We start from the raw sequence: 14,993 nt of genomic DNA, 5'->3' as shown, positions 1-14,993 counted from the left end.
TGGGGACATAATTACGGATTATAATGACTTATACTGTCTTTTTACGCGTGGCGTTGCATTGCGCCGCGTAAACATAAAACCATGTCTGCATTTGTGATCGGAGAAATGACAAACACCAAGCGCTACTCTACACTGCTCAAAACTCGTGTTTGAATCATCAGTGGCAAATTCTTTAAATATAAAAAAAATTACTTACAGTCTGTGAGTCAGAACAGCCGGCATTGTAGTCTACTCTACCAGGATCAGGAAACAGTCCTCCATAAAATGTGCTGCACACATCTGAATATTTGGGTTGAAGTGTTCTGGAACAGTGTTGTAAATACAACTTAACCACTGATTTCTAGTCGTGTCCTCTTTTGGAAGGCCAAACAAAGTAGTTTCGCTTTCACAACGAAACACAGCGTCACACACGGCGGGCAAGAGTGAGCAGAGGCCGGCTTGAGTGAGTGGCGGCGGGCGGGCTTTTTTGAACCACAGTGACGTAGATATGTGGGGGCGTGTTAGAAAGAGCCGTTTTAGGTAGGCGTGGCTGACTCTTAACTTTTATAAAGAATATCTCTTTGGATTTGAGACTTCAGTCTTTGCAACTTTACAGATCTTCTTTATGCACCAAGAGCTTGTAACACTCCAAAGAGAAAGGAAAAATTGAAATCGCATCATATGACCCCTTTAAGTAATCTTTACGTCTATTACAAAAACAGACATAAACCTGCCTGTGTACTCAGAGTATGACTTTCAGATTTCTGGCCCTTTAAAGGTGTATTTATATTAAACACTATTCTATTCCAGCTTACTTCACTGAGACGTAAACCATTCATAGGCTGATTTTCCAGTATATGGTAAACACTGTGGCTCTGTGGTGCTTTCAATGTTCTGTTGGTTTGAGTGCTGTGAGTTTGGGGTGTTGTTAGTTTGAACAAGGACACATAGAAACATGGGGCAAGAGAGGTACTACCCACCAAATAAATCCTAGTTAACAAATTACAGCTAATTTTTATGAGGGAAAAAGATCTCATCTATGTAGAAACCTATTGGTGCACTTACACTCTTGATTAATTTTGGGGTCAGCATTTTTTTAAGAAATTAATTATTTTATTCAGCAAAGATATATTAAATTGAAGTGACAGTAAAGACTTTAATATTGCTACAAAGAAAACAAAATGTCAAAATTCAAATTAGCAAATGCTGCTCTTTTGAACTTTCTAGACATTAAAGAATAAAATAATAATTAAACATTTTACACAAACAGTAAGCAACATAATGCTACTTGGAAATGTTACTTCATGTGTTAAATCAGCATGTTAGAATGAAAGATCTTAACACTGAAGACTGAAGTAATGGCTGCTGAATTTTCAGCTTTGCCATCACAAGAATAAATTACATTTCAAAATACATTAAAGCATGTATTTTAAACTGTGATAACATTTCACAATTTTACAGTTTTACTTTATCTTTGTTAAAATAAATGCCTTGCTGAGTATAATAGACTTTTTTTTAAATATATTTAAACTTTTACTAACCTCAAACTTCTTAGAACAGTAGTGTATATTTGCGTTCCAGTACAGATTACAGAAACTATAAAACAATTTACTGATGCTTGCAAGTATTTACAAGTGGGTTTGTCTTACACAGAAACAGAGTACATCTTCTTCGAAACCAATAACAACAAGGTGACACTGACTAAAAGTCTACTTCTTTTTTCCAACAAATGAGCAGTGCACTAATACATTTATCAGGACAAAGAGGCAATCAGCTGAACATATTCAATTTCCATCCTGCATTGAGCAGCACAGATTCAAAGTTTGTTCCTTCTGCTTAAATGCGGGACACAGAAATCTTTTTGTTATTTAGCAGATGCTTCCAACCAAAAAAAAAAAGAAAAATAGATGTACCTAGTATAGTTTACTGCAGGCACAGTGTTTTTAGAACATTCAGTGCACTTTGCTTAAGAACAGACTGGAACTCAGTAACTCTACAATTCATGCGTCATCCCCTGTGAGGTTTGATTCCAGGACCTTCGGGTTTCCAGCCCATGTATTAAACCACTTAAAGGGATAGTTCACCCAAAAATGAAAATTTGATGTTTATCTGCTTACCCCCAGGGCATCCAAGATGTAGGTGACTTTGTTTCTTCAGTAGAACACAAACAGAGATTTTTAATTCAAACCGTTGCAGTCTGTCAGTTATATAATGTAAGTGGATGGGAATCATGGCTTTGAGAGTCATAAAACATACACAAACAAAACCTAATTAAACCCTGTGGCTCGCGGCGATACACTGATGTGTAAAGACACACAACGATCGGTCTGTGCAAGAAACTGAACAGTATTTATGTAGTTTTTTACCTCTGATTTTCACCGCAATGTCTGAACTGTCCTGAGTGCATTTGCGTCTTCTTCTTCAGTCTGCGTGTGAGGCGTCTTCTTCTTCTTCTTCTTGCTTTATGGCGGATCGCAGACTTATAAGTGCATTACCACCACCTATCTCTCAAATGGACCATTGACACTCATAATTGAGATTGTAGATAGAGTGTCAATGGTCCATTTTAGAGTGCGAACGCGCTCAGGACAGTTCAGACACTGCGGTGAAAATCAGAGGTAAAAAACTATATAAATTCTTGCACAGACCGATCGTTTTGTGTCTTTACACATCAATGTATCGTCACGAGCCGCAGGGTTTAATTTGGTTTTGTTTGTGTATGTTTTATGACTCTCAAAGCCGTGATTCCCATCCACTTACATTATACGACTGACAGACTGCAACGGTTTGAATTAAAATCTCAGTTTGTGTTCTACTGAAGAAACAAAGTCACCTACATCTTGGATGCCCTGGGGGTAAGCAGATAAATATCAAATTTTCATTTTTGGGTGAACTATCCCTTTAAACCAGTTCTGCGTAATGAAGAAGTTAGAATCACAACGCTGGGATTTACATGAAGACCAAACATCTATAGGGGCGGTATCAACAAACAAATAATGTTAGTCTTTAGTTAAAAAGACTAAAGAAATTTCTCAATTCCCATGCATAAATATAAATGGATTTTTAAATGACATTATTTATTATGGCTAAATAGGTTAAATAAACATTTTTTTTCTTTCTATTGCCACACTTTTTCACTCCTGTAAATATGTCTCATGCTAGATTTCTGAACAAAATACTAAGAGGGAAAACATATTCAATTGCACTCAAAGAATTATAAATAATGAGATAGAGTGGTGGAAGCTGTCAAAAGCTTATTAAGATGCAAAATTAAGTTTACTGCTTGACAAGTGCTGTTTGATTTTTCTGTGGACGATTTGTCATTTTAATCCTGAATATGTGGTTAAATCCTTATAAGGAGTAACACACCACTCAAAAAGTACCAAATCTATGAACATGCACACAAATACATGGTTAAATACATTTTTATAAAGTCATTTCAGAGGGTATTTCAAAGTGACTAGCCTGTCCTGCAGATTTGCAAAGACGTTCAAATACTCTCTTAGTATGCCAAGTAGTTTTGCACACCCAAAGGGTATGCAAACTCGGCAGAGCTTAAAGTATATTGCACCATCTGGAGTACGAAAAGGAAGGCAATGTGTTCTAGCCGAGATGTGTTTGGCAAGCTTTAGTTTTCATAAAAATATATGTGGTTAATTATACTCCATGATATAAGTGTACAAGATTATTTCCCTTGCATAAACAATAGAATTACAATGCAAATTTGACTATGTAATTTAACCTCCCTAGCTTAAATATCATATATCACCTGCTCCCTACAAAAGTGTAAACTGAAGCATTCAAATGTCCACATATTTGTCCATAGTTTGCCTTGCAAATTATGCAGTACTAGAAAGACAGGAAAACAGGTGAGGAACCGGTAATATGTCTTTATCCCTGAAAAGTGGACGAAATGAGTGCAGAGGTATGTTTTCTCTGTTGTTGTGACTTACAGCAGCCTGGGGGTATAGAGAATCTCTAGTGCCTTTAGAATTGTCTTCATCAATCCCCTTCACATCCAATGGGACAGTTTCATACTTCTCATTTCGCCACATGCTGTCTTGTCCTCTCGGGCCTGATGGCTGCTCCTCTGTGCTGTTGAAACCCAAGAGTTTCTCCCCTGTTGAAGAGCAAACACAAATGTATCAAAGCAAATATTATTGATTTGCAATAGGAACCTAAAGTGCAATGCTAAATTAATCTCAACGACTATTCGTGTAACACAGATTTGCACATAATCAGCTGGTGTAAAGTTTAGTTTGACATACACTTAAAGAGAAAAATCAAGTTTGAATGCAAATTAAAAATAAACAATCAAGAGCAACAGACAGCCAAACAGTTCACATTTAATAAAAAATGAAAGTGTAAAAAAACCTATTTTTAAAAACAGAAGTGGTCGCACAGTCAGTATTCTAAATTGGTTTCCTTTTTTTTTTGGACCAAGAAATTGTGCAGAATCTTAAATATTTCTTTTTATTTTCATGATTCTTTGTTTTACTGTTGTTTTCTTTTTTACAAATGTTTACATTTAATTTTCAATAAGGTCTCATAATTTTGGAACATACTATATTTAATACCATAACAACTTCTGTTGCTTTTTTATAGATCACAGCTCTGGAGTAAAAACAGAGAGGGCAGCAAGGGGTCAATATATTGATAACAATAATACCTTCCAACCGAATTACAGAGCAGCTGAGAACAAATGCAATTCATGTAAGACACGCATTGGAAATTCATCACCTTGACTAAAACCTAATAAATAAATCAATGTTTTTAAAAATGGAGTGGTAATACAACAATGGTACTGTATAATGAGTCTCAAATAAAAAATAAAGCAAAAACAATGCCCTATAGAACACATGCCTAAATTTTTCTCCCTAGAATGCATATGTAGGTCATTGTAGGATACAAGTGTGTGTGTATGCTTAACCTCGGACTGCTCCAGGGGGACTGTCACTGCAATAATGTCAGTAAGCCTTTTTTCCTTTGTACTCAGTATAAATTTGAACATGATAAACACAACAAATAAATAACCCAAGAAAAAAAATACACACACACACACACACACACACACACGCACGCACGCACGCACACACATATACATACACATATATATATATATATAATTTTGACAGACCTATGGAAACTAGGGGTATTAATACGAACATCCTTTACTATTAAAATGGCATATTATATGTGAAATTCATTAGTTTACATGATCCCAGATACATTCATGTTATATTATTATATAACATTTGCTGCAATAAGCAAAGAATCTTTAGAGAAATTTTCTTAAATTAAAAAGTGAGTTTGAAACAGATTTTGTTGAATTAGATTTCCGTTCCTGCTGGAAAATCCTTGTCATTTCATCAGAGGATAATCAAACTTAATTTTGGAACATTATAGCTGGTTTGTCACCGGTCCAAGGTGGTTTATCAGCTTTAACCAGCTTGGTCAAAGTCTGCCGGATCAATCTCAGCCCTATTAACTGCTAGTCCATCTGATCCATCACCTAGATCAATGTAGACAAGCTAATAAACAAAACTGAACAGCATGTTCCGCCAAGAAGCCACATAAAACCAGCTGCCATCAGAAGAGGAACACGAAGGCTACAACTATTGAATAGCCAACTGATATGCAACATGCTTTCTGGTCATTTTCAGCCAGAACATTACCTAGAGTTTTATGTTTAAGAGGACCATATACTCATTTGCTCGTTGAGATTAGTTAATGAAGCTTGATTACATTCACGATAATGATGTCAGACAAATGAAAGCAATTTTCAGGATGGCAAACACCCTTGTGGTAGTCATTCAATGTGAGTTATAAGGCCAATAAATCATGAAACTTGTAACACTGTTGCAAATATGGAAAATATTACAGGTTTTATACATCATTCCCACATTCTACTATAAAAATCCTTGTAGATAATGTAGTGACATTCTCCCTTAAACCATTTCTTTTTGAAAAGCCATGCCTCCATATAGCCTACCCCAAATGGGACAATCCCCTCCGACAGCTCAGGTTGACATGCCCCGCCCCCTCAGACCAACATCTCTCTCCTCAGGTGAAGATGATGATGCTGCGATGGATTTTCCTCATATGCTCAGTGTGCGTGCGCGCGCGCCTGAAGGCAATACGTGACTGCACTAAACCCACAGAACACTGTTGCTCACCTAATAACACACGCCTCTTTATCCATTCATCACATCTGACTTTACTATTAGCAAATATTATTGATTTGCAATAGGAACCTAAAGTGCAATGCTAAATTAATCTCAACGACTATTCGTGTAACACAGATTTGCACATAATCAGCTGGTGTAAAGTTTAGTTTGACATACACTTAAAGAGAAAAATCAAGTTTGAATGCAAATTAAAAATAAACAATCAAGAGCAACAGACAGCCAAACAGTTCACATTTAATAAAAAATGAAAGTGTAAAAAAACCTATTTTTAAAAACAGAAGTGGTCACACAGTCAGTATTCTAAATTGGTTTCCTTTTTTTTTTGGACCAAGAAATTGTGCAGAATCTTAAATATTTCTTTTTATTTTCATGATTCTTTGTTTTACTGTTGTTTTCTTTTTTACAAATGTTTACATTTAATTTTCAATAAGGTCTCATAATTTTGGAACATACTATATTTAATACCATAACAACTTCTGTTGCTTTTTTATAGATCACAGCTCTGGAGTAAAAACAGAGAGGGCAGCAAGGGGTCAATATATTGATAACAATAATACCTTCCAACCGAATTACAGAGCAGCTGAGAACAAATGCAATTCATGTAAGACACGCATTGGAAATTCATCACCTTGACTAAAACCTAATAAATAAATCAATGTTTTTAAAAATGGAGTGGTAATACAACAATGGTACTGTATAATGAGTCTCAAATAAAAAATAAAGCAAAAACAATGCCCTATAGAACACATGCCTAAATTTTTCTCCCTAGAATGCATATGTAGGTCATTGTAGGATACAAGTGTGTGTGTATGCTTAACCTCGGACTGCTCCAGGGGGACTGTCACTGCAATAATGTCAGTAAGCCTTTTTTCCTTTGTACTCAGTATAAATTTGAACATGATAAACACAACAAATAAATAACCCAAGAAAAAAAATACACACACACACACACACACACACACACGCACGCACGCACGCACACACATATACATACACATATATATATATATATAATTTTGACAGACCTATGGAAACTAGGGGTATTAATACGAACATCCTTTACTATTAAAATGGCATATTATATGTGAAATTCATTAGTTTACATGATCCCAGATACATTCATGTTATATTATTATATAACATTTGCTGCAATAAGCAAAGAATCTTTAGAGAAATTTTCTTAAATTAAAAAGTGAGTTTGAAACAAATTTTGTTGAATTAGATTTCCGTTCCTGCTGGAAAATCCTTGTCATTTCATCAGAGGATAATCAAACTTAATTTTGGAACATTATAGCTGGTTTGTCACCGGTCCAAGGTGGTTTATCAGCTTTAACCAGCTTGGTCAAAGTCTGCCGGATCAATCTCAGCCCTATTAACTGCTAGTCCATCTGATCCATCACCTAGATCAATGTAGACAAGCTAATAAACAAAACTGAACAGCATGTTCCGCCAAGAAGCCACATAAAACCAGCTGCCATCAGAAGAGGAACACGAAGGCTACAACTATTGAATAGCCAACTGATATGCAACATGCTTTCTGGTCATTTTCAGCCAGAACATTACCTAGAGTTTTATGTTTAAGAGGACCATATACTCATTTGCTCGTTGAGATTAGTTAATGAAGCTTGATTACATTCACGATAATGATGTCAGACAAATGAAAGCAATTTTCAGGATGGCAAACACCCTTGTGGTAGTCATTCAATGTGAGTTATAAGGCCAATAAATCATGAAACTTGTAACACTGTTGCAAATATGGAAAATATTACAGGTTTTATACATCATTCCCACATTCTACTATAAAAATCCTTGTAGATAATGTAGTGACATTCTCCCTTAAACCATTTCTTTTTGAAAAGCCATGCCTCCATATAGCCTACCCCAAATGGGACAATCCCCTCCGACAGCTCAGGTTGACATGCCCCGCCCCCTCAGACCAACATCTCTCTCCTCAGGTGAAGATGATGATGCTGCGATGGATTTTCCTCATATGCTCAGTGTGCGTGCGCGCGCGCCTGAAGGCAATACGTGACTGCACTAAACCCACAGAACACTGTTGCTCACCTAATAACACACGCCTCTTTATCCATTCATCACATCTGACTTTACTATTAGTATTATTTTATTAATAATAACACCAGTCAACAGGTTATTGCTTAAATGCATTATTTATAACATACCTGGATGTTATAACAATCTAGGGCATTGCAATCGTGTTAAAAATAAATACGTTGTCTGAGTGATGGATTCTGTTTGGCTACGGAGCGATCCATAATCTGTCGATCTTCAATATTCATGGTTACAAAAATAAAGGCGCAATCAGGATTCTGAATGCAAAACATGAGAAACTCACCGGAGCCATCAGCCTCCTCATCTTTCCTCGCGGTACTTACATCATCTTCACCCTTCATTGGTGCTAATGTTCGTTGCATCTAGTTTCCAGGTGGATATATGGAAGTTGTAGGCGGTGTGTGTGAGAGTGAGAGTGAGAGTGACGTCCCTCCGCGATCGTTTGTGGAGTATTTACATGAAGTCTCGAGCAGAGGACTGGATCCGTGCGAATGCGTTTTTATCTCATCCACCAACCACACACATCTACATCACTACAAGAAACACGAGCTTTTCCGCACGCCAGATGCGCTTTATTTGGGCAGTTCATGAAGCAACACCAGTTGAATGCGGGGTTATCTCATTTTGTTAAATGATGTTTTGAAGTCACGGGACTTACAGCCTGTTTAAATATTATGAAGTATACAGGGATACATTGCATATCGGCTATTATCGGGAAACGGGGCTAGTTGTCACACTTTTTACTCCACAGCGAATTTTCCGAGTGTAAGCTTGACCATTTTAACGATAAAACGTTTATGAAACACAGAAAAATGTGTTAAACTGCAAAAAATGTAAATGTACAAAAACAAACCATTGTTTTCACAAAGAATACTGTATGTCCATAATAACCTAACTGCTCTAAAAATGGCAGTTTTTGTTAATTAGACACCAGTAAGAGTGTATTATTACAGACCATTGATGACTACTACCGAAAAAATTTTAAGAACATCAATTCAAAATGTCTGTGGTCAAGTAAATCTGGAATATTGAAGGTCTCAAATCAGATTGGACAGAGGGGCATTTCAAGACTGCTACCAGCACTGTTTGTATCACTTTAGGGCCTTTCGCACCACTTTAGTTCCAGAACTAAATGTACAGTACTAAAGTACTGGGACGATTTTGCGCAAACTATTTCCCAGTACCATTTAAAGGGTTGCATTCGCACCGACAGTGTGTACTAAGAAGTGACGTAAGCCGGCCGACAGCGTCGTCATTTGTGCGCGGCGTTCAACAATGTAAACAAAGAACAACATTAACAACAGGAGGATGGAGGACGCTGTGATCGGAGCTGTGTTTTTGTTGTGTCTCGCGGGTTTCACAATAATGGACATGGAAAGTCGACGTATACGTAAAGCAATTGAAGGAACGGAAAGGAGGACTAAGAATCTCCAACGACAACTGGCAGTGCTACATTTGCTACAAGTGCCTGCACTTCAGCGTCCGTCCATCTATCTCTGTTCTCCATACTTGCGAAATAAGTTGACACAATGTTTACAGTATGTTTACACGGCGTTTTAAAACAGGGCGGGTGAGGGCGTTTTCATATGCGTTTGGCCAATCAATGTCTACTTGCGTCACGATTAGTACCAGTTGTGCTGGTTAGACCCTGCTCCGGAGTAGGAGCTAATTTGGTTCTCGAAAAAGGCAGCCCGGTACTAAAATCGCACCCAGTTCCGGCGGTGCGAAAACGCCAAAAAGTGGGTAGTTCCACAATTAGTTCTGGTACTATGAAAAGGTTCCCGCGGTGCTAAAGGCCCTAGTGTTACATCCTGTAGGTGGTGACAAGTGACTTTGTTTTGAGTCATTGAACCATTAATTGAACCGATTATACTGATTCATTCAAGCACAACGAATGAGGCCCTGTCCCAAATTGTACCCTAAACCCTTGCGATCTTCCTCTGAGTCCACACTTTCGTGACGTATTGCTGCTTTGACTGTCGGGTAGAAGTCTGCTACAGAGCTCGCCTCAGTGCAGACTTGGCAGAAGTGCGCAATGAGGGTGCATAGCGGCCGCAAAGGGGGTGCTTGTGAGCACCCTTCTGAAAGCTAAAATGATGAATGGGACACTCTACGGTCTCGTGAAGGCCCTGTCCCAAATAGCACCTTAACCCTCGCGGTCTTCCTCCGAGTCTGCACTTTTGTGACGTAATGCCGCTTTGACTGTCGGGTAGAAGTCTGCTGCGGAGCTCGCACCAGTGCAGGCTCGGCAGAAGTGTCGATTGAGGGCGCATAACGGCCGCAAAGGGGGCGCTCGCGAGCACACTTCTGAACGCTAAAATGACAAATGAGACACCCTATGGTCTCGTGGACTTAAGGGACACATGCACGCGGCGGCCATTGTAAGTCCGTAAGACCGCAAGTGCACATGAAGTGTTCCATTTGGGACAGGGCCGAAGTGTGCCATTTAGGACAGGGCCTGACTGTTGTTACGAGTGAGTCACTGAATCATTCACTCAATAGATTTGTTCAAAATACAGGTTCATTTGGGTTCGAAAAGTGCTGAAACTATTTGATCTTTAAGAGCCAGATTTCAGTGCTCAGTAAAGCCAACTCAAATGACACTTCACTCCTTACTGATCAATGTACATGTACATGCAAGTAACCTGGAAGCTCCTCAACCTGTAAGTACGGATAAGTTATTGATATCCTCAGGGACACGTCAAGCAGATTTTTTTCCTATATATAATTTTACCCGAAAGAACAGGTAATTATACACACACTTTTCTCTCTCACACACTTTTTTCTTACTTGCAATGACACAGTCCAGGCACAACTGTCATTTCTAGTTCTAAAGTGACTTTTTATATGTCAGCAATATCACACTGGCATATGTGATATCATACAGTATTGCAGTTCCGTAAAGTTATTTTTAGGTTCGATATTTGCCGTACATTCACATTCCCTTGCCACTGTTATAGAGTCGACATTCCTACAATGATATCAATACCACGATTAATTTTTAACAGTATGCAACCATTGTATTTCGACATAAAAAATATTAATTCAAAACTCCTACGTGTATTTTAGCTGCAAATTTATACCCGGGAAAGCTTTAATGCAGTATTACGGTGCACGATGCATCAACTGGTTTAAAACGTAAAAATTATTGCAATTACAATAACTTTTAACATTTAATAATACACATTGTAAAACTTGTAGCACTCAAGAGTTAAATTTTTTTTGTTGCCATAACTAAAAAAAAATATTTGAAAAAATACTAGAATGAATTGATGAAATGAATGATTTTTTTTTTTTCATATTCCAAATATTGTAGTAGGTTTCTGGTGGCCAGTCTGGCTTACTACAGCTGCAATCTTGTCAATACCTCCTTTACGGCACATACAATGCACAGATATTTTTTAGAAAAAAGTTACTCTAATTCACCAAAATGTTTGTTTATGTACAGTGGGGCAAAAAAGTATTTAGTCAGCCACCAATTGTGCAAGTTCTCCCACTTAAAAAGATGAGAGAGTGGTGAAGGGTGTGACCAAAGCTGCTCCAGCAGGACAGTAATTCTCCAGGACAGTACAAGGAATACAGAGAGGTGCCAGCAGTACAGGAGTCCAAGACAGAGCCAGCAGTACAAGAAGCCAGGGCAAAGCTGGCAGTACAGGGAACCACCAGGTTGGCGCTGGTGTCACAAGGCTATTAGTTCAGGAGCAGCCTCTTTAGCTAGGGACTCTGGAGTCAGGCAAGGCTTCTGTGACCATGGCAAAGGAGCTAGGGACACTGGAGTCAGGAATGGGCTCCTTGGCTCTAAAATGTTTTTCAGAGCCGTCTTGACAGAGATAACAGGAGGGTCAACCAAATTTTGCTCCCAGGCCCGTACTGTTGTCCAGGGTCCAAAGTTCACTTTCTTGACACCCCCATCTCACAGGCTGGATTGTTCAGCAACACTGTCGAGGACTTCGCTAAGGAGTTCTTTTTAGCAGACGGAGACAATTAAACACTTCTTGCCTCAGTGTGATGTTTCTTCCACCAAGCCTCTGGGTGCTGCCTCATTGTCTGCTCGTTGTCGAGGGTGTCCTCCTGTTGCCTGCTCCATTGGAAGGTGACACCCTAGTCTCATGGTCTGCAGCTAAACCCTCCAAGCGGCAGCCAAAGCCTCCCTGAGACAGTCCACCTGGAGATGGAGGGAACTGCTCTTTTTCAGGAGATGGTGAAAGCGCCGCTCCTTCCTCCATGGAGGGCCGAGTGGAGAATCGTTTGTTGACCCAGCCCTCGCATTGCTGTGTCCTGTTCGTGCCATGCGCATCTATGTGGACCATATGCAGTGTTTCAGAACATCTGAGCAGCTCTTTGTCTGACACCTGACTTTGTGTGTGAATGCCTTGTTGGTCAGCCCCTGCATATGGCCTTGTGCTCCGCACTTGGATTCCTGGTTTGGTAATCTTGTGCATGTATTTTTCCATAGTGTACACTGTGTCTTTCCCTTGCAAAAGCTTTTCCCTTGCAAATACCTCTATTTTGTTCTTCCAGTTGGTAGAACACAGTTGCAGACCATCTCCATACATTGTTACTGCCATCTGTCAGTTCGTATGTAGTTCTCCACAGTTTTCTCTGATTATGTTTTCCCTTTCACGGGCACGCTTTCCACAGTGCTTTGTCATAAATCAGAGAAATCTGAAATTACTTCAGGAACAGTATGGACTGCTTGTCTGTCCCACGTTACAGTAGACTTTGTTGCCTTACATGGGGTCCTGGGAAGGGCCATTGGTTGTGGCGCTTTCCATAGGGAACGTAACGTCGAACATGATTGAATGAAAGGGAACATCTCGGTTACTGTTGTAACCCTCGTTTCTTGAATGAGAGAACGGAGATGATACATCCCTCATGCCACAACCGCGGGCCAACTCTGGGGTGCCGGGATCCCATCTCGGCTCCTCAGCTGTAAATCTGAGGTGAGTGTGCTGCCGACTTCCTTATATACCCCATGGGTCACAGGGAGGAAATTTGGCATGCAAATCTCACCAACCACAGTTCATTGGCTCTTTCTCTTCTTAACTGAAGGTTATTGGGGTTTCCAAGCATGACCCTATACATCAGTATCAATGTAACATCTCTGTTCCCTCATTCAGGGAACAAGGGTTACAGCAGTAACTGAGACGATCCACAGGTGGCCAACACACACTCCACAAAGTCCACAAACTTTTCCAGAGGATCCTCGGTGGGCAGGTGTGCCCTCATCTGCTCAAGCCTGGCATGGTAAAATCCGCTTAACGAGTGGTCAGGAAACAAAGTAAAGCAAGACACTAAAAAATCCCTCATGTGGTCGTCAAGGGATCTCCACCATTGCCAGGGGCGGATTTAGTGATTTGGGGGCCCCAGGCAAAATATATGAATGGGACCCTATGTATTTGCACACATTTACAAATTTAGCCTTGAGGTTCTTTTTTTTGTTGTGATGCTTGCGGCAGCATAATGGTGCCCCACAGTTCTGTCCAATGTTTCTCATTTTTCATGTACATATTATAATAGCTTTCTTTCATTTTGTAGACCACGAAATAGCAATTGATTTACAGTTTTCACAAAAACAAAATAAATTAGAAAATGATAAACCTCACAATTGAGCCTTTAAAACATTTTTTAAGAAAAGAGAGTCTGAAGTATAAATTATGATATTAATTTAAAACAGGGTTAAGAGGGTGGATTTTCACATTGGTCTGAACAAAAACTGCAGATGGGATTATTGAAAATGTACATTGATTCTCTGCCAGCAGAAGGCACTTTTGGAACATCAGAAATACAGCGGTTTCCCCGGTAACGGCTATAAACAAAGCAGTGCTGCTCATTAACGCTACATTATCAGATAAAATGAAAATGCCATCGAAACCTTTCTGAAGACAGTTGGTTCCCTTCAGAGATTCATTCATGTAAAAACTTGAATTAGTGAGAATGAGAAGTGTGAAAAAATATAGCCTATATTGAGGAGGAAAGTCCACTGAGGACTGTGATGAGTTTCCAGCGTAAGCCTCTGTGCCAAAGGCTGTCTAATTCTAAACTTTAAAATACACTTATTTTAGTTATTTTAACTACAAATATAAATGAAAATGAAAAAAATGATGAAAAGGAAATTATAAATTTACACACCTAAGGATTATATCAACCAAACAATTAACTGCGTATGCGTCCTCTACTTGGGTTCTTATGAATAAGTAGCAGCATTTAAAACAATAAACATATAATACGCACTGTTGCTCAATATTTAATTACAGCTTCAGATACATATTTTCATTTGCTACAAGCAGGATACACGAGAAGTGTGTTCAATCTGGACACGCAGACGGTTGTCGTGGTGATAAACACTGTAAATAGCAACCGTTCGTGTGTCCGCGCTTAATGCGCATCTTGTAGATGAAAAGCATTTTAGGGGGCCCTTGGCTTTTGGAGGCCCAAGGCGGTTGCCTACCTTTGCCTAATGGGTAAGTCCGCCTCTGACCACTGCTCCAAGAAGAGCAAACACACCGCAGGCAAGTCCAGATTTGTTGTGGGTTTCTGGTATTCGGTCACATTGCTGAGTTAAAACACTGGAGGCCGGAATCAAAGTCCAGGGAAATTTTATTTAAATCCAGAAAAACTGAAAAATAGAGAATCAGAGGAGAAACAACACAACACAATAACTAAAATATGACTAATACCAGAACAAAGACTAAGGAGAAACAGCGAGTATAAATAGTGACACCATACGAGGGAACAAAATAATGCAAACCTGAA

General features: G+C 39.1%; 1 protein-coding gene across 1 annotated transcript in view; it reads right to left on the bottom strand.

Annotated features, from left to right (window-relative positions):
• Positions 1–8,794, bottom strand: part of LOC107594491 (anoctamin-1-like) — a 47,376-nt gene extending 38,582 nt beyond the window's left edge. Inside the window, exons 1-2 of the mRNA XM_016284559.1 lie at positions 8,521–8,794; positions 3,933–4,099 (exon numbers count right to left, since the gene is read on the bottom strand). Of these exons, the coding sequence (XP_016140045.1) occupies positions 3,933–4,099; positions 8,521–8,599 (246 nt within the window). The 5' untranslated portion in view covers positions 8,600–8,794. The remainder of the gene's footprint in view (positions 1–3,932; positions 4,100–8,520) is intronic.
• Positions 8,795–14,993: the final 6,199 nt, after the last annotated feature.

This window comes from Sinocyclocheilus grahami, unplaced genomic scaffold, assembly GCF_001515645.1.
Source record: "Sinocyclocheilus grahami isolate Dianchi unplaced genomic scaffold, SAMN03320097.WGS_v1.1 scaffold184.1, whole genome shotgun sequence".
NCBI lineage: Eukaryota > Metazoa > Chordata > Actinopteri > Cypriniformes > Cyprinidae > Sinocyclocheilus > Sinocyclocheilus grahami.
Note: the sequence above shows the minus strand (reverse complement) of the source record. Positions and strands in the feature narration are given on the sequence as shown.